The sequence below is a fragment of the Triturus cristatus genome, chromosome 5_2 (assembly GCF_964204655.1).
Source record: "Triturus cristatus chromosome 5_2, aTriCri1.1, whole genome shotgun sequence".
Lineage (NCBI taxonomy): Eukaryota > Metazoa > Chordata > Amphibia > Caudata > Salamandridae > Triturus > Triturus cristatus.
The window spans coordinates 578,783,156-578,806,958 of record NC_140588.1 but is presented as its reverse complement, the minus strand read 5'-3'; the positions used below and the strand labels follow the sequence as shown (position 1 = coordinate 578,806,958).

The following is a 23,803-nucleotide window of genomic DNA, read 5'->3' as shown; positions in this document are numbered from 1 at the left end:
TACACCCAGGGGGAAGATGTTGGATCCTGCCGCAGACAGGGTAGCTGTGCACCGTCAAGGGCATGCTAAAGAGGCTTAGGTAGTGTAGCAGCTGAGGGCACAGAAGGCTGGGTCGCGCACTGTCCCTGTTGCTTTTTCCCATGGGCTTCACAGCCAGGCAAAAGCTGGGGTTGTTGGCAATAAAGAAAACCCCTACTATAGTCACAGGAGGCTGGCACCTAGAAACATAGAAGTCCCGGGAGTACACTGTGGCCCTGCTATCGTTGAAATGCTCCAGGACTAAATGTACTTTATCAGTGAAAAGTCGGGATCCATCAAATGGCATGTCCATAAGACTGGCCAGGACGTCTCCCAGAAAACCAGTGGACTGCATCCACAAGTGCTAGCATATGGCTATACTGATGCCAATAGCCCAGCCAAGAGAGTCAGTGGTATCTAAATCACAGCAAATGATCAACTTGGCCACATCATGGCCATCCTGCATTGCCTGGGAAAGTATGGCTTGGGCTTTTTCTAGGACAATGGGCAATACTTTGGCAACTGAGTCCCACAAGGTGTGAGAGCAGCAGCCTAGAGGCAGCTGGCATTCACCGAGCGAAGGGCCAGACTTGTAGAGGTAAAAAAACTCAATTATAAAAAGTTTCTATCGTTATCAATTTTCTGTCAGGGGTAGTAGTGGAGAATGAGTTTGGGTTTGCAGTACTTGCCAAAGCCTGCACCACAAAGCTCTCAGAAGTGGCATGCTGGGTGAGAAAGGCTGGGTCGCCTCGAGTACAGTGATGACGGATGGTGGTTTTATAAATTCACAGATTTGCCTTAGCAGGGTTTGGCCCAGTAACCTAAAAGCCTATCAGAAAGAGCCTAATTGAATAAAAGTAGGGGTCCAGAACTCGTTTGGCAAGACATTGGTTTTAATTTCCTGGGTAGGAAGCTAAAGCTCAAGAACCTCCGACGCCCTTAACATAACCTTAGCAAAGGAGGCACGGTCTTCTGTGGAAGGCCCAGAATGTTAACCGGTCTGGTGTCTGGGGAGGTATACATACCACTGGTGTCCTGGAGGTTTTCGTTCCAGTTGTCCACTTGGTAAGCTGGGCAATCTCATCCCCGGCATCACTGCCCCTTCATCAGAATGTGACATAATTCGTGAAGAACATGAGTCCTTCCGGTAACTAGAGGAATTGTATCAGAATCAGAAGGTTGGTAAAAAGGTTGTGGCTCAGATAAAGAAGTGCATGGCTTTAGTCAAGATTGGAGCAGTGCCATCTCTGCCTCGGACAACACTATGGATTGGCCGTTGTCATCCAGAGTCGATGGCGCTGGCATCACAGAGTGCGTTAAAATGTAGGTTCAGATCCAAGGTGAGGGAACTGGTACCAAAATCAGTCTATAGCCCTAAGTGAATTCAGAGGGCCCAGATGGCAATGAGGGTGAAACCAATGGTGGAAGCCCAGTTTGGAGTCCTCACGTCTCTTGGGGGCCCACAGGCATGCCAGAGTGAGCCGTAACATGCCAGAAATCCACAGCATTACTTTGCGGAAGTCCTCAATTTCTGTGGTGTCGTTTATTGTTCCGGAAATTCCTGTTGCAGCGGAACAAGGGTCAAAATGAGATTAAGAATGGTGGGACAGAGCTTACTCCTGCTTTCATTTCTTCTTGAATTTAGCTGAGGATTTACATCACAAAGCTGATCTGTTGAGGGAGAGATATTGCGCAGGTAGAAGAGGAGGTCTTCGGCGTAAAGCAAGACAGCATGCATCCCTTCTCCCAGCGGGATTTACCAATCTTGTCCCTGCGCTCTTAGTCTATGCACCAGGGGTTCCATAGCACGGGAAAAGAGAAGAGGTAAAGGGGGCAGCAGTGGCGAGTGCAGCAGCTTATATGGATGGGATCAGATATATATATCAACCCATCTTAACACGGGCCAGTGGCGCAGTGTACATGAGCTTGATGAGCCCAAGCATACAGGGCCCCAGACCAAATTTGGATAGTAGAACAAATAAGTAATTCTACTCTAAGGAGTCAAAGGCCTCATCCAGTACCAGACAGCCAGACTGGGGCCAACAGCCCAGGTCCCATTCCTGAATTCTGAAGAGGTGGCGGAGATTCTGGGACATGCTGTGCCTTGAGACAAAGCTGTTTTGATATGGACTAGTTCGGACTCACACAGACCCCCATCTGCTGCTTCTTCTGGTGGCATCTCATGATGGCTATGACTTATCCCTGTTCTTCCCTAGGGCTCCTACTTCCGATCTGATGCTGGGCCTTTGAAGGGAGTGCCACAGAGATACCTGCAATTTGCTGATGCACTGACTGGAGGTTCACAGTGAGTGAGGCCTGCTGGTCTGCCCTCGCTCAGTGGGAGAGATAGATGGTGGAGTCTATTGCCTTGAGAGTGCTGGTATCCTGGTGGGAAGAAGTGCACGATACCCCTCCCAGAGCTCGCGGGGTGGACAGATAGGATCTCCTGAATTTTTGATGATTTTTGATTACGCTGGACCTATGCATGACTGCTTTCCCTCTAAGCGACACGCCGCTCTTGGGCCCTTAGAGAAGACACATTATGTGGGGAGACTCTATGGATTGAGACCGACATCTCGGGGCCTGCCGTGGGAGTTCTGGCAACTGTGAGGAGTCAAGGGACGGTGATACGATCTACTCAGCGGTCCCTGGTTGAAACCTGTCATGGGGGTGGGACCAGTGCAGAGGCTGCACTCCCACCCAAAGCAATCTAAAAGCCAATCTGTGAGATTTCTGTCCCAGTCCTCAGAAGTCCTGTCCTGGGCTGTAAACTGAGTCCTCACAGTGAGCACTCTAGCAATATTGCGATGAGAGATTGTCTTACTTGGTGCAGCCTGCAAAGGGAGAGGACTATGGTTAAAATGCTGCACCATTGGGTAGTAAAATCTCATTTTACATGGGACTTTGGTGACCTTTCCCCTTGACTCTTTTACCCACATTCTACCTGGCAAAACCACTGTGGCACGGCTCAGGTACAGGGAACCCCCAGATCTTCCACTGACTGGATTATTTAACTCTTCCAACTTAGAATTGTGTTGAAATCCTATACATAGAGACTCCCAGCACATAACTCTACATAGATCTGACCCTGAGTTTGGCTGATTGAACATTATTTGTTTGGCAGATATGATCAGCGCATGTGTGAGGCTGGTTGCTCAACAGGCAATTTAAGAGATCAAGCTCTGATTCTTCCTATCATGCACCACCAAGCCACTAACGACAATTCATTACTCTGCCTGGCCTTCACCCAACTGAAGCATAGTGAGATTACCTACACAGTCAGCTCACATTCTGAAACTTCTGTAGAATATCATCCTTCACAGACATTATGACCACAGGACAAGGAAGAAGTATCGCTCATTAGAAGATGTTGGTTAAGCAGATGCCCCCAGTGAGCCAACCCTTTCTGGAAGCGTTCCTTAGCGAAGATCATCAGACTCTACAGAAAGACCTCTTGACGGAACTCAAAGAAATTTGCCAAACAGTGGATAGCTTGGGAGCCAGGGTGTCTTCCTTGGAAGATCATGAAACCACACGAGAAGAAGAAATTGAACAACTACAACTGGAACTGCTGCACTTACGTGACCAAAACTTAGATCTACTGGCTCACAGTGAGGATCTTGAAAACCAATCTAGACATAGCAATATACGTATTAAAGGAGTAATATCTGGTGCAGAAGGATCAGATAGCACTTTGTCATTGAACTCTTCTGTACGATTCTGCAAGCTCCTTCGGAAAAGGACATTAAGCTAGACCGTGTATATCGAATGGGTCCTAAGAGACCAGATTCTGCACCCCATGCAGATATTCTAGCATGTGTTCATGATTATACTGTGAAGAAGCATATACACTGTGCTGTGAGGGAACAACACCTAATACACTTTACATAAAACCGTCCAATGCTATACCAGGATCTGGCTGCCTCTACTCTTCAAAAGCGTAGAACCTTCCGCCCAGTCACAGACCACCTTCGCAACGAGGGCATTTTTTACACATGGGGTCATCCTTTCCGTCTGGTACTTTGATCACAGGGTAAATGACACCAAATTCACTCATGTGAGGAAGCTTGTAACCTACTCGATATAGAAAGCACTACTTCAGAAGACACTGAGCTGCGACCCTGTGTAAAGACGAATGGCAGACGCCATCTGAGAGAGAGCGTGGGGACCTCAGTTGAGGTGCTTCACCCAGATTTGGAGACTATAGCAAAGGAGGGACAGGCGGTCTTAGATTCCCTGTTTGGAGACTTACCATCATTAGAATAAACTTGAATTGATAAACATATTCCCTCTTTTGCCTCTCTAGCTTGATGGGCTGGGCTGGGGACGGGGAGACCAGATCCTTAGGCCACTTTTTTCCACTACTTGGGTACTATGTTTTGTGACCCTGATGATGGACATTTTGTTATATGTGTGCATGTTTTACTATGCTGTTTTTTCTCTTAGTGGGGTTTTTGGGAACCAGCTGATGATGATCTCTTATAGCCACTCTTTAGGTGCCTCACACGATATTTCACAATCCATTATGTTATATCTATATACGTACTGGTATATGGTTGGGAAATGACTGATAACTGTTCACCTTTCTGTTCTCTCATGACACTGGCCTTACAAATTCTTTCCCTTAATGTTAAGGGATTAAATAACCCAGAGAAACCAAAGGCTATATTATCTTACCTAGACCACTCGGTAGCCCACCTGTGTTTTCTTCAAGAGACACACTTAGTAACTGCAGACCAGCCTCGTTGGCGCTCCTGCTTTTTCCCACTTCAATTTTTCTCTGCCGGCCCTTCTAAAACTGCTGCCGATGCTATTTTCGGTTCTAATCCTTTTTGAGGCAAGATAGGAAATACAGGGACGACTCTTGGCTCACCCTGTCACACTAGGTACTCATACATTCACACTGGGAACCATTTATTCCCCCCATGAAGGCCAGGAACCATTTTTAAGATGGGCTATTGCAACAGTAATAGACATGCAGGATTGCCAAGTGTGTTTAGGGAGTGATTTTACTTTGGTATTCAATAATGATTTAGAAAGATCTGCACAACAACATGGTGAGGCTGGAGCACTTTGAGGGAACGGCATTTTGGTTACAAGAGATGGGCTTGGGGATATCTGGCGCCGGCTACATCCCAATACCCAAGATTACACCTTTTATTCTCATGCCCATAAAACCTACACTCGCCTTGATTATTTTTTAGTTACACCTGACATACAAACTAAAGTGGTGGATGTTGAAATAGAACCTTGTTCTCATACGGTGCTCTCTCTCACTCTAAACTTTCCTCAGACCTCACCCCCTTCCAAGCAATGGAGGTTGCATGACACTCTTACATCGCCCACAAGTGGGTCAGTAGATTAATAAAGCCATAGTTGACTTTCTTGCCATAAATGATACTCCAGACACTTCTATTATAAAATTGTGGGAAACTCTCAGAGCGGTCATCAGAGGCAAATTCATCGCTATCTCAGCAGCAGATAATAGGACCCACCTAGAGAAAAGGGAGAAATTGATGCGCCAAGTCCAGGAACTTAATCGCATCCATTAGAGTACTGGCGCACCTTGGGTGTGGTGACAATTAGAGGCTCACACATAGCTGTCCAGTATTGACTTAGGGCAGAATACTCCGCACTTCGACTTCAACATGCTTACTAAGTCGGGTAATAGATGTGGCCGACTTTTGGCTAAGGTCACATCGGTAGTAGAGCTCGGTTCAGACTATTTTAGGGCCTGATAGTACTGAATACACAACTGGCCCCCAGATTGCATCTGCTTTGCGGGACTTTTATAGTGAACTGTATCAATGCCAAGATCTGCCACCTGAAAACCCAGGCCTCTATCTTCGTGAGGCAGATATTACAAAAATTATACAGATTCAAGCGGCTGAATTAGACAGCCCCATCAGGATTGCTGAGATGATTTCTGTTATAGCCAGACAAACTTAATAAGTCTCCTGGACCAGATGGCTTTTAAGCAGCTTTTTAGAAAACTTTCTGTTCCTCTCTGGCCTCAATCTTAGCTAAACTGCTCAATTCCATCCAAGGTCCAGACATGAAACCACCATCTATCCTTCGGACGTCAATAGTAGTCATACCAAAACCTGACAAAGAAAAACGCCAATGTGCCTTATATCGACCAATTTCTCTGCTCAATGTTGATTATAAATTGTTTACTGGGAATTTCGTGGCCCGACTAGGACCGCTTCTTCCTACTATCATTGCTCCAGACCAAGCAGGCTTTATTAGCAATTGCCAATGCAGCGACAATACGAAAAGGATTCTACATCTTATTGATAAAGCTTGGCATTCCGATTGAGAGCAAATGCTCTTAGCTTTAGACGCTTAGAAAGTGTTTGACCAAATACATTATTCTTACATGAAAGAAATGCTCTGTCATTTTGGACTGGGTACATGGTTTATCTCCTGGATCCTTAGTAATTATGGCTCCCTCATGGCTATGGTTAGAGTTAACGGCCATACATCTATGCCATTTACCATCTTTAGAAGCACTACCTGGGTTGCCCTCTCTCGCCCATACTTTTTGTGATGTACATGGAGCCCCTAGCCCAGCGAACTAGAGATAATCTGCACATACACGGTGTACATTTTGGGTGGGAGGAACATCTTCTAAGCTTATATGCTGATGAGGTCTTGGTTGCTTTGGAACATCCTACTAGCTCCCTACCCACTTTTCTTGAAGCGCTAGAGACCTTCGGACAAGCAGCCGGTCTTCAGATAAATGCACACAAATCCCAGGCATTAAATCTCTCTCTTACCTCAGCCACTCAATTGGCTCTTTCTACCAAATATCCTTTGCAACGGGTAGAGGAGTCTATCCCTTATTGGGGCATACAGTTGCCATATTTGGGACAAGCCACTACGACCCTTAACTGTGCTCTTTTAAATGAGCAGATAAAAACGGACCCAGCGAAATGGAGCTCCTACAACCTCTCCTAGCTAGGACGCGTGCCGGCACTTAAGAGGACTGTGCCGCCCAAGATTCTTTTTTTATTCCAAGCTCTCCCAGAAGAACCACCCAGGGGTATGCTTTAGCTTTTACAGCATACTATCAATCACTTTGTCTGGGCAAACAGTCGGCCTCGCATGTGAGAGGAACTAAGTTATAGATCTCCGAAAGGAAGGGCTTTGGAGTACCATGTTTCGTATATTACTATCAAGCAGCACAACTTTGGTTTATTCTTGAAAGGTCATGAGAGGAATCAGAAAAGCATTGGCTTTTTCATGGATAGGGCAACACTTTTCAAAGATTCCTCGTCTCCCTAAATACTCTAGACCCCGCAATTGTTAGTCATCACCCATTACTAAATCCTTTCTCGGAGCCTGGGTAAGTACGCAAAGGGGCCTGACCTTATTTCCTTCTGCCCTCAACCCAATAGTGGGTAGTGTGGATTTCACACCAGGACTAAATGCAACTGAATTTCATAGTTAAGCTTCTGTTAAAATGCATCACAACTGCCACTTTCACCTGTGTGTGTATAATACAATTATCAACTGGGTACTGTTTTACCAGTTTCTGAAATTAGTTACTTAAAACATCTTGTTCAGCATCAGTTTGCAGCTTTAGAAGTGTTTGCCCTCAACTCAATGGGTCTTGCCATTCAGCCCATCTGTTATGGCATACTTGGAAATCCATTTAGGGCAGTGAATGTGTACTGTAATTCATTAATATGCTCTGTAATAGTTTGCAACCTGCCAGAAGTTACTGTTTATTTAAAACTCTTCCTAGCTGGTTTGTGAATAGAGTATGCATCTTCCCCAGATAAGCACTCCTTCATCAAAGTACTCACTACAGGCTTTTTCTCAGCCCTGGCCCTTCTAACCAGAGAGATCAAAAATAAATATTACTAATCACCAACAAGTTTTGCTGTTTTTCAGGCTATGTTATTAATGGCATAATATAGGGTGTCCTCCTCCTTCAGCCTACAATGTTGCAAACATAGGACACTTGCTACTTTAATCAATTCGCACATTTCTCTGTCGAAAACTAAGTGCCCTTTTATTCTGAAATGAGCTTCAATCAAACGAACTAAGGCGTCAATATGGTACTCACACAAACTAGTATTCATACATTATGAAACTGTATATTAAAATAGTCAACCATACAAAAAGGATATAATCATGCCTTGACAGATATAAAATTGTACGTTTTAAAAACTTTGTCAAATGGAGCTATTACTTACTCGACCAAATGGTAAAGTTATTGAAGAAATTCTGATGCATCTTTTGATTCTAAAGTGACGCAGTGCTGGAGTTGGTCGTAAGACTGACACAACCCCCCAGCAAGGCGTCAGAACACAGAGGTGAGTCCCATGTTAAAAGCCCTGCGTCAATCCTTACGCCTGGTTTGAGAAGGTGTAGGGATTTCGACGCAGTCAAGTTGTAGCGGGACGCTGTGAAAAGTTGCAAATTTCACTGGGTCAGTTCTACTTGGCTTTTAACATGGGAACGCCTACCCTGCATACATTATACTTGGTGCAGATAGAATGTGACGCAGGTCTCTACAAACTGACCCAATATATTCGTTTGTAAATATGGAGCAGTGTGAGGCACTGATTGCACTGCCGCTGCGTAAAAGAAAATGATGCTGTGGTGACGCTAGTTCATATGCCACCTAGTTTGCCAAAAGTGCTTGGCTAGTGGAATTCCCTAAAAATGCTTCTTTGAGTATCAGAGCTTTCAAGGGGTCTTTATCAGCTCTGATGTAACTACAACAAACATTGGTCAACTGAATTATATGTAGTGATACCAATGAAAAGACGCCCAGTAAAGACATACCCATTAGTGAGGAGTGACGTATGTCAAGTTCAATAAGGAGCGAATCCATTGCATTAACTAAGTATCCAGCTTAAAACTTTCTTTAAAGGAAAAAAAGGAAGCATATACCAATATGGTGATTATAATTTACATGTGACAACTGTGCTAGCCAGACGTAGTGTATACCCTCTATATTTAATGCATAAGCAATTGATTATGTTAAAAACATCCATACTCCTAGAACCTTGTTTGTCAAAGTGAATGTTCCAATTTATTGTAGGATTGATAAGAACACCTAAGTATGGATAGCTAGTATCATATTCAATTGCAGAAGAGTTGATTGACAAATTAAAAGCAGGTTTCAGACAGCCAAAATACATAATCTTAGTTTTGGGTGTATCTATCTTCAGGCTTTATATTCATACAGTTGGATAAATTGCTTTTGTAAGTCTACCTGTGTCATGGATCAAATAACAAGCTCATTTGCATATGCAATGTGGCTGACCCCAATATCTTCCCACTTCAGGTACAGAACATCTGGTTGATCAAGACTCGAAGGTAACAGCCATTTACCAAAATAACGTGTGTGCCAGAAGACATCCGTTTTAACCTGTGGGTGGTGTAAACTTTTGGGTAAAGCTCTTTGCCTTGCCATATAAAAAACGTATTGCTAGTTTTCCAACAGCTTTTGTTGGAAACATATTCATGGCCAGAATGTTATCTATTGTGGAACGATTAGCCAAAACCCAGTACAGGCAAACTTGAGCAATTTGTTTCAGAAAACAAGCAGCAAAGTTTATCAAGAAGTAATTTGGAAAGAAATTTGCCTTCAGAATCCGAAAAATCAATTAGACAAATTATTTTGGGGTCTAAAACTGAACTGTGTTTGTGAAGTGGTTGTAGGAAAGCAGCTCTACAGGTCGATGGAATTATCCTACAATTTTAAATGTAAATGTAAATGTGGGTGTACTTGTAAAGCGCACTGTGACTCCATGGAGTATCCTGGCGCTGAAGACCGCTGGGGAACCCGTCCTGGTTTTCCCTGTGAGATGGTCCCTTTCTGGGTATCTCCAAGGTGAAACCAGGCATCCCTGGCGTCTGTGGGGGGCCGTTGTAGAGATGAGGCAAGCTTAATGCCCAGAGTTGCCGAGTGTGTTCCTGGTTAGAGTAGGTACCGAGGCGAGAATTATCGAGTCCGTTTTGACCCTGGTCCACGACCCTGCCGCGTTGGGAATTGAACCCTGGTCCCTGGCCGATTCTCTGCTTACGGATCTGCCGCCTCTAACCAGTGAGCCACACCTCTCCACTCTTCTTGGAGTCCCTTCTTTGGCTGTTTGGATTCTTTGGGATCCGTCTTCCAAGCAGCCACTTCTTCCGGCTTCCCGCGACGCCTTACTCCGTTCTCTCTTCCTTCTCCCCATAACACTGGCCGCTCGTCGCTTTCTTCCTGTGCCTGACCCTCAGCGGAGGTCCATGGCTCCTCCCCTCGGACTGACTTCCTGTTTCAACAGAGCAGGCTCCAACTTCTGTGTTCACAGGTTTGTGACAAGGTGATATCAGCTACAGCAGGTAATGAAGGCTTATGTTTGATACCCTCTGGCAGAGTTTGTCTTTAAACTATGAGCAGGGTAACTCAGCTCTTTATAACTCAGCTGCTGGGAGTCCTTTCAGACTGGTGGCAGTAGAAGTGTCAGGCTGTGGTAATAATTATTTAATTATCAATAGTTTTCACACCACAACCATGGGTTGTCTTAATGGTCAGGTATCTGTATATCTAAGCTGTGTTAGGAGTTTCTTACTTATAAGGGTTCCAAAAATGTGTGTAACCAATATGTCACTTCCTAAGATGTAATTGCATGGTGGGATATACATATGTATATACCATGCGTTTTTGCCACAAAAACGTACCTATGTGGTAAAGGCTTTGCTTGTTAAAGACAGTATTGTAAAGGCTGCTTCCTGGGCTGAGAATGCAGTGGCCAATGAACTTTCCAGAACTTGAACACTGCAGGAGAGCTGATTGGTCAGCTCAGATAATTAATGCTGTTCCCCTTGACCAGTAAGTTTGTCTAGAATTTATCTACATTCCAAGACAGAGCTCCCTTGTCCAGCTGCTTACGGAGAGAACTAAAAGATCACTTGTGTGCATCACCTGAGGCCCAGGGCAAGGACCAAAACATGCTTTTCAATAGTGTATTGCAAAATAACATCTCCAAAAAAAGGCATTGCTCTTGGTTTTTGGGAGAAATCTCAAATGGAATACATAAAAGGGGTAAAAAGAATTAAGAATCATTATAAATAAAGATGTATACTTATTTACAATGAGGTAAAGTTAGTTATCAGATGAAGAAGACAGTTTCCATAACATAAAACAATGTTGTATTTAAATATTTTTTACTTTTTATGCTTTTATCCTAACCTGTATAGCGTTTGAAATGTGCATGTTTTCTAGTTTTTTGAGCCACTATACAAAATATTTAGACTTGATAAAATAAAGATGTTATGTGTACTTACTAAAGCAATAATTTATTTGGACTGTCTTTCAGGTAGGTTTGAAAAAACAAAAATTTTAAACGGAGCACAATAATCTAAGCTAGTCAATATTCATAGAACAGGGTTTCATTTCCAAGTGGGGCACTGAACTCTTTAAGATGAAAAAAACACACTTATACGGCTCATTGTACTGCACGTATATTATCAAAGTATAATGCAATTGAATTGGAAAAGTGTTTTTTTAGAACTCTGCCTCTAATGGATCTCCATACCTGAGTGTTTATGCGATAGTCTAATGGTATGCATATTAGTATTCGTGTATCGCTGTTAGGAAAGGTACGTGGAATGTGATAACAGATCAGTCTGGAAAGAGCAGCTTTTCCTGTAGTTGTGTGGGAAAACTCACCCATTCGCTGTGTGGCTTCTGAGAATTGTCCTCTTCTACAAAGTCTCTGTTCAGGACACTGTAAACATCTTCAAGACTCAAGAAAAATAAAAGGAAAAACCTTTTATCACATCTATATTGTGCGGGAGATTTTTCCAACATATATTTTTCAGATAATGGACTCATTTCTCAGAGATTAAAAAACCCCATAATAAATAAAAAGTAGCTGTCAATTTAAAAAAAAATTATTTTATATGTGTGCTTGTGGTGAGTGTCTTAATGGTCAGATTAGACATATGAAAAATCTGCTAAAAGTATAACTGTCAGAGGAGGAGGGCTTGCTACAAATAGGATTAAAGTTTGTTTTTCCTTTATGAAAGAGAGGTTGAATATCAGAAACAAATCAGTTGCAATGAAAAGATACCTCTGTACAGTAAATCATCCCAGGACCGAAATTCGTTTTCATGGGACGTGAATGCTTTGACTTTACTAAAATGTTCTTTGGGGGAAAAAATTACTTCCACAGGAAGGAACACATTAGAAAGATGTTTTAAGTGCAAAGTTGTTTCCAGCCACAAATCCACTCAACATGCCCTTCTGACACAATGTTGTTACAATCACTGGTTACAATTACTAGTGTGATGATAATATGAAATTTGTGCTTTCAGTCAATGATCACTTTCATAATAGAGCAGCCTTCTCTGTGGGTTTTTTCATGTAGACTGAGATTGGAGCGGTGGGGGAAAGTTTTATCACACCTCATACACTGGTATGGCCTCTCCCCTGTATGGGTTCTTTTGTGCTGGTTTAGATCTGAGCTTTGACGGAAGCTTTTCCCACATTCAGCACACATGTATGGTTTCTCCCCCGTGTGGGTTCGACGGTGTCGAACCAGATTTGAGTTGTCGCTGAAGCTTTTGAAGCATTCCTTGCACTGGTATGGTCTTTCTCCTGTGTGTGTTCTGAGGTGCAGCTTGAGGTGAGAGTTATAGCGAAAGCTCTTTGTACATTCAGTACATTTGTAAGGACGTACCCAGGAGTGAGTTATCTGATGTTTAATAAGGTTTGATTGGTTACCAAAGGTCTTCTCACATTCTGTGCACTGGAATGGACGTTCTCCAGAGTGAGTTCGTTGGTGTATAATTAGAAGTGAATTTTTCATGAACTGCTTACCACACTGAGTACATGTGCATGGCGTGGTCACTGCATGGGTTTTCTGGTGATCACTGAGATGTTTGGGGTTCTGAAAGCTTTGCCCACATTCAAGACACTGGACAAAGCTCTCTTCCAAATAAGTTCTTTCGTCCGGAAGCAATCTGCTCAGGCAACTTTCCTCACTGACTGTATAGCTGTCTGGTATTTGGGCTTCGTTGTTATTTAATTGAACAACTGGACCCATAATTTTATTGAAACTTGTCTTGCATTCGCTGAATGTATGCCCTCGAAGGTCTGACGAGCTCTTCTTGTTCATGTTGGAATTGTGAAGGCTTTCACGTAGGAACCTTTCTGCGGCTCTTTGAGAGTCAATTTCACTGATCTCTCCTGATAAGGTCCTAGGAAGATTCCCTCTCACAGGGCCTTTGGAAGGGATCTGTGTCTTCATCTCTTGGCTCACTGGCCCATTACCTGGGAATTAAATTGAGAGTTACAGTCATTAGTGATTCACATTGTATCTGTAATAAGTTAAAACATTTCATTATTATCTTTTTATTTATGTTCCTCATAGACCGCGTATTTCATGGTACAATATTTAGCAATGCCTTGCAAATTTAAAAAATAACTTTGAATGTGTACAAATGTAAGGAGGATTAAGGCTGCCACTAAATAGAATCTGTAATGTTAAAAGTGGATTGGGAATTATGGAGATTATAAAGCCCTTGGAAGTACTCACCTGCTGTTGTTTTCTGTGTTCTAATGTCAACAAAAAATGTTGTTTCTTTTGGGTTGAAGCTATTTTTGACACCTGCTCCTTTGATATTTGGCACACATGCTCTGGAAGTTAATATAAACCTGCAACAGCAGAGCCACTTGCTAGTCCTAAGAAAACCTACCTCTTTCTAAAATAGAGGCATTATCAGCTACTATCAGTCATACTTCCACTGCTAGAAATAAGTTTGAGAATAGTGCTCTTTATAGATATAGAAAACGTAATAAAACATGGACTGATTTCCTGACTTTAAGGGTTGATCTTGAATGAATAAATACACCAGTATATCGTGGAACTGCAAACTGAATCACCTAAAAGAAGCTATGTTTGAAGTGAAGAGTGTACCTGGAATTCAAAAGAATACTAGTAATATTTCTGACGTATACAAAAAAGTGATGGATGGAATTCTTGAATTAATCCCAACCACTGGAAATTACTTGGGGCCGCATCCCAGTCCATCGTTATTTTGTACACCATGCTACTGCAGTATGAACCCAGCCATGGGCAAATCAGTATTGACCCTGCTCCAACGGTAATAGTCCAGTCTGAACTGCCAGACCCTCCCCAAACCAGAACTTAAGCAATCCAAGATTGGTTTCACCTTGATTGGGGCTCGTCAGTCACTTTCACATCTTGGTTCAACTGGCACAGGGAATACAGGACCTACATCTGGGCATAACTAGCAAACTTGGAGCTTCTGGTAATTACACAGCCCACATCTCAGTCCATCATTATTTTGCACAACATGCCACCTCAGTTTGGTCAACCTGAGTTGGCATTGTGTGCAAACTGTTTGTGACATTTACCTACCCTGCCAGGGGTGTATTTTTGCACAATATACTCTGGTCCTTATAAGAAACTTAAATGTGCCAATCAGGTTTTAAGACGGTTTCGACATGGTGCAGGGGTCAGAGGACATATACTGGACACTGGATCGCACTATCCAATTGTAAGAGTTCAAGATTGCCATAAGGTGAGTCGCATAAAAAATTAAAAACTGGGGCTGATCACCGAAAAAGGGGTCATTTTGCAACATGACTCCTTAGAGTCATTAAAGTGCTTTATTAGTGAAATGTCCCCATGAAGGAAAGAGGTGCCTCATTTCTCAGAACGAGTGTATTTTGCTGACCTGGGACATTTGCAGAGACACTTGGGTTGTTGGCAGGACGTGTGGGGTGAACGCCAGTGCTTGAGCTTGCCGCTCCCTCCCGCCGCCGCTACAGGAGTCCTTTGCGGTTGCTGTGTGGAGGGAGCAGACTCCAACTCCCACAATCCCTGGCAGTGTCACCGCCCCCTTACACACCCACTTGCGCGCCCGGAGGCGCTAAATTCGAACAGGCTCCCTCCGCGTAGCGGGACGCGCGCTGGCGACGCCGGGCTAAGCCCGGGCAAAGGGCGGGCCGTCTGTGGCCGTCCGGGGCTGGCCAAGGCTGGGCTGGGCTACCCCCTTGATAAGTTGTCTGCGGTTGTATGTTCAGTTAGTGATTTACCGTGCTCTGTTGTTTTCTAGCTAGAAGGTTCTTACTATGGGCACATTTCATACATACTGCTTAGAGTGGTCAAGCTAATGTCTACCCGCTCGGGTAAGAGTTTGAGAGGGGATGGTGGGGGAGGCCCTGGTTCTGTAACGGGTACCATGGACCAGTTTATTACCCGTGTTGTCACAGTTATCGAGAAGGAAATCTCCATGACAGAGCGGCGTCTTTCTCGGGAACATCTTGCTGACAAGCGGTCATCGCTGGGTTCGCTGGCTCTAGTGCCATCCCCAGTACGTCCACTTGATCCCTTGGTGGCTGCTTCGCCCCCTTTAGATCACCCACGGGTTGCAGCCCTAAGGGCCAGTTTGGACAGGCTGGAGAATTAAACAGCTATAGTACAGCTTAACGATGTTAATGCTGCATCAGACCAACTCTCTGGTGAGACCCTAGTCCCCATGCTCCCTCCTGTTATTCCTTCCAGCAATGGGATTTCCCTCCCTCAGCCAGTATTGGTATGGCTGGCAGTAAACAATCCAGCCCTTAGCAAAAGAAAAAGAACTGCTAGCCCACGCAAAGGAAGTCATGCCAAACCCTATAAGAAGCCTAGGAGGTCAGGTGCTAGGGGGGGGGAGGGTCCCATAAGAGAGTAGGGCAGGGTGTTAGTAGCCCCCAGGGGGAGAAGGGGGAGGAACCCCAAGGTGTTATAGTAGAGAATACCTGTGTTGACCTGACGGCTGGTTCTGTTGAGGCTCCATCTTACGAATCTCTCTCCATTGCCAACTTAGAGAAAATGATGAATTCATTATTGGTTCCGGTCCTGGAGAGAGTTAAGGGGCTCACAGAGCGGTTCGATAGGTTTGAACAGGTAACCCTGGACAATTTTTTCTCAATAAAATCCCTTATTGAACTACATTCAAGAATTAAGGAAGATGGTCTAGGGGGAAAATCTGTACCGCGGGCGACACTTACATCCCCACAAAGCCCCACCACTGTAGCCGCACTAGTACCCGGGGTGGTCGTGACAAATGCCCCTGTTGTACATCCTGTGGCTTCCTCTGGGGCTGCCCGGAAGTCAGGGTTGGCCAAAACGGATGGCATAGTGCGACCCAAGACACCTAAGGCTAGTACCATCCCTCCTAAAAGGACCGCACGGCCAAAGGACTCTGGTAGCAGTTGTCCAGCCAATTCAAAGAATTCTGAAAATAGTAATGGCCCTGAGACGAATAACGCTAGTATAGACAATCCGATGATAGTCCCTACCCTACTGTCAGGAATGGATTCTGACGCAGGATCGGCCCTTACTGTCAATTTACCCCCTGACTCCCAGCCTTTTGTGGCAGTTCTTACTGGGGTGCCAGTCCTTAAGCCAGGTAAATATGAGACTTATGCCGAACTTAAGAACAAAACCGTTTTCTGGCTAAAGGAAAATAGACCCTTGCCTAGTTCAATGGGTGGCCGGGTCATCCATGTAAGGAGGGTCAGCTGGATTGGCACTAGGCCGAAAGATATAAGGGGGGATTGTATTATAATTAACTTTGATGATCCTAGGGTTGCCAGCTATGTGTGTAGTTTTTCCACTAGAGAGGGCAGCTTAATTGGAGGTAGCGGAGGTATTGGCGTATATGACCTAAGCTACTTTAATCCCCGAAAAACCTTTCTAAGCCAGTCAAAACCCCCATTTGGGAGGGATGGGCCGGTAGGCTAGCCCACCAAAACCTGTCACAATTTAGCCTGTTTTGTAAAAATCCATGTCCACCGCCCAATTGGCCATGGCATGGCTACTGACACGCTGTTTGCCATTCAACAGTGAAGCCAATCGCAGTGCTTGGGGAGGACGATTGCGGTAGTCTAGCCACAAGATTGGAAGTAGTGAGGCCATTTACTTACCATCTTTCACCTCCTGTCACTAATGTTGGCCTTTCAGAATGGGAGCGTACTGAACATCTTGAGCCTGCTACGCCCATCTTGGTGGTCCCTAGCGGGGAGAGCCTAGTTACAGGAGTGACATCTAACTCTGTCCCTCTGGATAGCTCTTTTGTAAAAGGGCCTTCACCGGGGCAGGCCGTAGATGGCAACAGGGCCTTGAAGGTTGTCAGCTGGAACATAGCTGGTTTGGCACGTAACATCGACATACCCGAATGGAACTCATTTATTGAATCATTTGGGATATGTATGTTCCAGGAAACCTGGTGCTTGGAGCCCCGACACGAAGTTGGCTATACTAGTTACTTTGTACCGGCTATTCTATCGCCCGGAGGGAGAGGTCGCCCCTCAGGTGGCCTACTAATCTGGGTAAACATCTCCTTGGGCTATTCCATTCGGTGCATAGATACTAAGTCCTTGGACTTGCAGAGACTAACAGTTAGAGGGTCACGTGGGGGGAGGGTGCTTGAAATTCTTAACATTTATGTTAGAGGTACTAGGGGTAGTATGCCGACATTGTCCCTTACGGGGGTTGAAGACGAGCTTAGATCTTGTGGTGCGGACTCGTTTGTCATGCTCGCTGGGGATTTTAACTGTACCTTCGAACTCCTAGCAGCGGAAGATATACTGGGTACCCAGGAGGATGACGCTAGGAGAGGCATCCCCCATCTCTCAGTATCACCAATTAAGAGATGGACTCAAAGCGCCATTGATCTTAATGCCCGCTCCTTGGAAGATGGAGTAAGGGCTGTAAATGGCAGGACAAAGTCAGATTCTTGCGGGGCACATACGTTCAAAAGGGTAGGTCAATCCTCTAGAATGGATTATATCCTCTTGAACTATAAACTTTGGGGTCACTTGTTGGATATGGTGGTTCTCCCCTCTACTGATAGTGACCACAATCCCCTGTCCTTGTCATTGTCCCCTTTGTGGACGGCAGGGACTAATGAACAAATTCCACATGATTGGAAGTCAACACGCGAAGTATGTCCTTCAAATTGTGGGAGACGGCTAAAATGGAGGAATATTGTTGGCAACGAGGACAAGATGCTGGAAGTAAGATCAATCATGGCAAACGTCCTGTCCAGTTTCGACCTTGCCACAATTAGCGCCCACGAGATCTCCACGTTGTTTGTCCAAACTACTAAAGCCCCAGGCGATCTCTTTTCAGTTCGCAATGCAAGCACTAGGGCCAACAACAGATGTCGCCCTAAGGGCAATCCTGGTTGGTATTCGCCTGCCTGTCGCAACGCCAAAAGGGACCTAATTAATGCAGTTAAACTTAAGGACGGTGGTTTGATTAGTAATGCTAGGAAAAGTTATAGAGGTGCCATCTCTAGGGCAAAGCTAGAGTGGGATAACCAGTTTTGGTGTGATCTGAAACTGGCAAGCTCCGCTAGGGACTCGAAGGGCTTTTGGGAACTGATTAGGGCTAGAGACAAACCAGTGGACTCACTTATAACATGTAATATCCCTGAGGCCGTGTGGTTTGACCACTTTTCCCATCTATATAATGTGGTAACGGGTAACGGGGAAGACGCCCCTTTTTTAGACCACCTTGAGCTGAGTATAGACTCTTTGTTTACGGTTAAGGAAGTGGTGGACGCAATTAAGTGTCTAGTCCCCAACAAAGCTGCGGGGCCGGATGGCCTACCAGGGGACCTGTTATGCCTCAACCCGATAGAATGGGGGAAACTTATTGCCTCATTATTAAATGCTAGTATTGCAGACGCAGCTCTTCCAGAATCCTGGAGGGGTGCTGAGGTCGTCCCGATTTTCAAGAAAGGGTGTCGGGACGACCCAGCAAATTATCGCCCTATAAGTTTATTAGACTCCTCACAGAAGGTGGCAGGAAAGGTGGTCCTGGGGAGGGTCTTGCAGTGGGCAGAGGAGAAGGGTATCCTGTCCGATTTCCAGGCAGGTTTTAGAACAGGTACTGGGACCATTGAGCAAACATTCCGGTTGATGATGCTCTATTGGAAAGTGGTTGTACTGGGCATAGGCAGTCTGTATCTTGCATTTATAGATTTGCGGACTGCCTTTGACCTGGTCCCCCGTAGTTACCTCTGGAGGGTGTTATATGGGCTGGGTTTGCCCCCATATTTATTGTCCCTGTTAATCAAGTTGCAGATCAGGTGGGGAAACCAGGGTCAAAAGACATCACGAATACCTGTAAACAGAGGTGTCCGTCAGGGATGTTTTTTAGCCCCACTCTGTTTTCATTGTATGTTAATGGAGTGGTGGACCACCTTTTACAGATCCCTTCAGATGCCCCATCGTTGGCAGGCAGGAGGGTACCCACCCTTCTGTTTGCAGACGATACCCTCCTGATTTCCAAGACCCCGGCAGGGCTACAGAGACTTTTAACTAGCTTCCAGTCTTTCTGTGATTTGAGGGGATTGGAAGTTAATACTGGAAAGACCAAGTATTTGGTCCTGAATCCCCCAAAGATGACTGGTAGGCCACCCACACTAAAATCAGTCCCCCTAGAAAGGGTCAAAGAATTTGATTATTTAGGAATTCGCCTCTGTGACACCATGAGATGGAATTGCCACCTTCACAAGATGCTGTTGAGCCATAAGAGGGTGGCGGGGGCACTACTAAAAGAACAACGGGCCTCCTCCCTTAAACCAATTGCTCCAGTACTTGATATTTATAGGGCAAGAGGCGTGAGTGCGGCGCTTTATGGGGCGGAACTTTGGGGCGCGCAGAATGTGGACCAGTTGTCTTGTTCAGAAAATAAATTTCTTAAGGACATAATGGGGCTTCCATACAGCACTCCAACCTTACCATTACTGCTTGACATGGGCAGTTGTCCTATTAGTGATCAGGCAAGGTTGCGTCCTCTCCTTCTTTGGGCTCGCATTTGGAGAGTCCCTGAACTGGCCAGCTACGCAGATGGTTTGAAAGAGGTCCTATCGATGCCTGGTTGGCCTAAAATAAGCTAGCTGAGGGAAGTCAAGCGACTACTGGTAGAATTGGGTCTAGAAGAAGCTTGGCAGTTAAGGACTGCCCCCCCAAGTCTGTTTTGAAAAAACTGTACTGGAGATGGGTGTTAGATGGGCGAAACACTAATCTCAAACAATGTAGGTCCGCTGCTGAATTTCTTTTAGTGAAGGAGGTCCCATTTTGCGAGCCCTACCTTGATATTATATCAAAACCCAGAGACAGGGCATTGTATTTTAAATTTAGAGAAGGAACACTTCCTGTGGGTGAACTAACCGCTAGGTGGAAGGCCCCGGCCCAGACGATTCCTTTTTGTCCGCATTGTATGACAAGGATAGAGTCAGTTCCCCACCTCCTATTCGAATGCCCTGCTTATGAAGCTTCACGTCGTAGGTGGTTGAAACCCCTTTGTAGAGAGTTATGCACCAGACACCATAGGGAGGCCTTGCGAATTTTGCAAACGGACTCGCGGCCCCTTTTTGCCTGTGGCTTGGCAAAGTTTTTAAGCTGGGCATGGCTGATCAGATCAAATAGGCTTTTGTATCTTGTTTAATTCCGGTTTTACAATGTATCTTTTATGTAATTTATTGGCGCCTTCATATTATGAATTGTATGCATTTTTTGCTATGAATTGGCTCCTTTTATTTTTTTTTTTTAAATGTGTGTATATGTATTGCTTTTTAAGACATGCTCTTTGTCGAAATAAAGCCTTGACTTGACTTGGAAAGAGGTGTGAGGAAAATCAAAACATACCCAAAAAGATCTTAACTTATAAAGGGGGAAAAGGACTCCTTCCACAATTAAACAACATCAAGACCCCCACTGAAAAGTAGCTGGATAAGAAATCAACAGGAAAGGTGACCAGCAAATCTAGTAAAAACAACAGGCTCTTCAAAAGGGCATAACTCTGCAGCTTCCAAGTTCAGTAACACATGTACATCAGAAAGATACCCGAGTTACAGCCTCTTATTTACCCTTCCTGGGAAAAAAAAGCCATTTTATAACAAATCAATCAATACCTTTTTATAGTAAAAATAAATATAATTTTACATATATGATTCTTTAAATGTTAGTTGTACCACGCAAATTCAAAAAAGTGCAAACTGAGGTAAAAAGAGAACCCCTGCATAAAAGAAACTTAAACACTGACAGCTAAAAAAATATAAAGGTATACAAAAGTTATTAATGAAAACAATCTCTTCCATTAACATAAACAATTCTGTGATTTCTGCAATGTTAGAGAGAGAGTTTATGAAAATCAATCCGAAACACAGTTTCTCTAGACAGAATAAACCATTCATTAAACTTTTCCTAAAATACACTGGGAAGGGGGCGTGGCCTAGCTGAACAGCAAGATGGCCGCTCTTTAAGCGTGCTCTGCCAGCAAAGCCCATAATCAGGCATTTATCCTGATACTACAGAGCGAGCCCTCGCCACATTCTAATGCAACACCAGGAGCTTGAACTGGTGATCCGCTTCCTACGAAAACGAGAGTCCTATAATGCGATTTAGACACGAGTGGACCGGGTCTGCCTGAGACGCTGAGGCCGTGACTGGGATAAAACTGCGGCCTTGCTGCGGGCGTGCACTCTTGCGGTAACAAAGCACACGGATAGACTGCCCGTGCCTCCTGCTCACCTATAGACCCAGATCGCCAGATCTGCCCAAACACCTCGGAGAAGTGGGTGTCTAGACTTTAAGTTGAGGATCTCCGGCTGCGAGTTGCCGAGGTGAGGCGAAGCGCTCGGCGATCGGCTGGAGGTCCTGCGTGGCTGAGGCACGGTGGTACAGCCCGGATGCGAGGCCACACCACTGAGACCTGGAGTGCCTGATCTGCTAGGCCGCTGATCTTTGCCTCGCAGCTGGACGCTGGGGGGCCCACCCTTATTCTAAGCTGATCCGACTGCGAGGATCTAACTACTTGGCTACTGAGGATCTACAAGTTGCGTAAAGGTCGGTGCCCATATATCCTTGCCCTCACCCGCGCTGCCTGCCCACTTGCCTGTGCCGATGCCCACTGCTTTCCACTGCTGCAACCAGGGAGAATTCACAGCAACGCCACAATTCACCGGCTCGATAGGCCCGACCACGCAGATAAACGAGGCACCCTTATAGCACTACAACCCCTTGCCTGGCCTGATTGCTTTCACTCTCACACAAACTCTTAAGCAGGACCGCGCCGCTACGGGCCATAATAAGCTCCTACTGAAGGTGGACTGTGGAATTTGAGTGACTGCAAGGCACCGTGCACCCCTAGGTCTAGACGTCAAACACCCACTGACATGACCCATGCTCTCGACACTCCCGCATAATGGGCACGAACATCTGCCGCAGATCTGACTGTCGAAGCGCACCCTTCAACATCTAGTACCACCAGCCTCCCACGCCAACTAATTTTTACACGCCAAGCGGAAGCTAGACACTTCAAACTGCCTTTGAACCCAAGCTGCTGGTCACTTGACAATCAAAGGAACCCACGACTGTCACGCCTGCACGTCCCACTTCATCCTCCTTCACAGAAAAATGGGGAAGGCGGACACCAAACAGACGAAACTAACATTTGACAATAGAAGGCGTACTCGCAGCACTGATGCTGAAAACTCCCAAGACATGGAATCATCCGCAAGTAATACCAATGAACAATCAGAAGAGGATATTTGAAGTATCCTATTAGATGTTAAAACCAGTCTTAAAGCAGTAGACAGCAAACTCGAAAGACTCTCTTCCCAACTTGAACAAATTCGTAGCCGCGTAGACACTCATGAAATGCGCCTAGATCAGCTCGAAAATAGGGCGTCCGATGCTCATGACTTCCAGGTGGAGTCCAAAGAACATTTACTGCATATGGAGAAAGTTTTAGACGTCATTAAAGCAAAGAACAAAGACCTTGAAGCGCGCTCAAGAAGAAATAACATTCGCGGTCTTGGCATTCCCGAGACGACCGCAATCACAAAAATGGAAACCTTTCTCGAAGACCTTCTGTGCAAGCTATTTGTCCAGGATTTGTCCACCATGTTCATAGTGGAGAGAGTGCACCGCACTTCGGCTCCCAGACCTGCTGTTGGAGCCACACCTAGGCCCATTATTGCTTGCTTATTGAATTATAGGGATAGAGACATGATTCTGCGGAAATCAAGGGAAAAAGGGACAATCACACACCAAGGCAACCATTTATCCTTCTTTCCAGACTTTACGCCTACAGTTCAGGAGGCTAGATGCGAATTTGGGCCTGCCAAACGCCTCCTGCAGAAATCTGGCACGACGTATGCACTCTTTTACCCGGCCAAATTGAAAATCACACACGAAGGCATGCCGCATTACTTCACAGATGCAAAATCAGCACTTAAGTTTGCGAAGCACACTGACAAGTCATTCCACAACTTTGTCTAATGGCTCCGCTTCAGATGCTAATCTCAGCGATAATGACTGATCCATGTTACTGCTCACCTTTTTTTCTTATTGATTATTGGCTCCACTTATATAGCAAATAGCAAGGTAACAAATAGGGGGGACCACAATTTTCAATCGTACTATGCAGCAAACATAGCCTGAGGTCATCGAGGGATGAGCCCTGTTTACTCACTCTTCGCTGGCTTGGCCACCCTTCAACTAGGTTGGGTTGTATGCCGGCAACTCCATGGCCTCCGGGAAATCTCCCTTAGCACATTATTACTGATTAGTGTTATACTTGTTGGGATGGGCAGAGGGTGGGTTCCTGTACTCGACCTAATTGGGGGGTTGGTGTGGGCGGGTGGAGGGAGGGTTGTTGAGAAATTGTTCTTGGTTACCGCAGAAGCACACAAACCAAAGTTCTTAATGCAAGTAAGAGGTTCATACTTCATCACATATCACGGG

General features: G+C 45.1%; 1 protein-coding gene across 1 annotated transcript in view; it reads right to left on the bottom strand.

Moving 5' to 3' along the window:
• Window positions 1–10,205: 10,205 nt before the first annotated feature.
• LOC146829024 (uncharacterized) overlaps window positions 10,206–23,803 on the bottom strand; it is a 177,953-nt gene continuing 164,355 nt past the window's right edge. Inside the window, exon 8 of the mRNA XM_085607658.1 lies at window positions 10,206–13,300. Coding sequence (XP_085463784.1) covers window positions 12,339–13,300 — 962 coding nt within the window. The 3' untranslated portion in view covers window positions 10,206–12,338. The remainder of the gene's footprint in view (window positions 13,301–23,803) is intronic.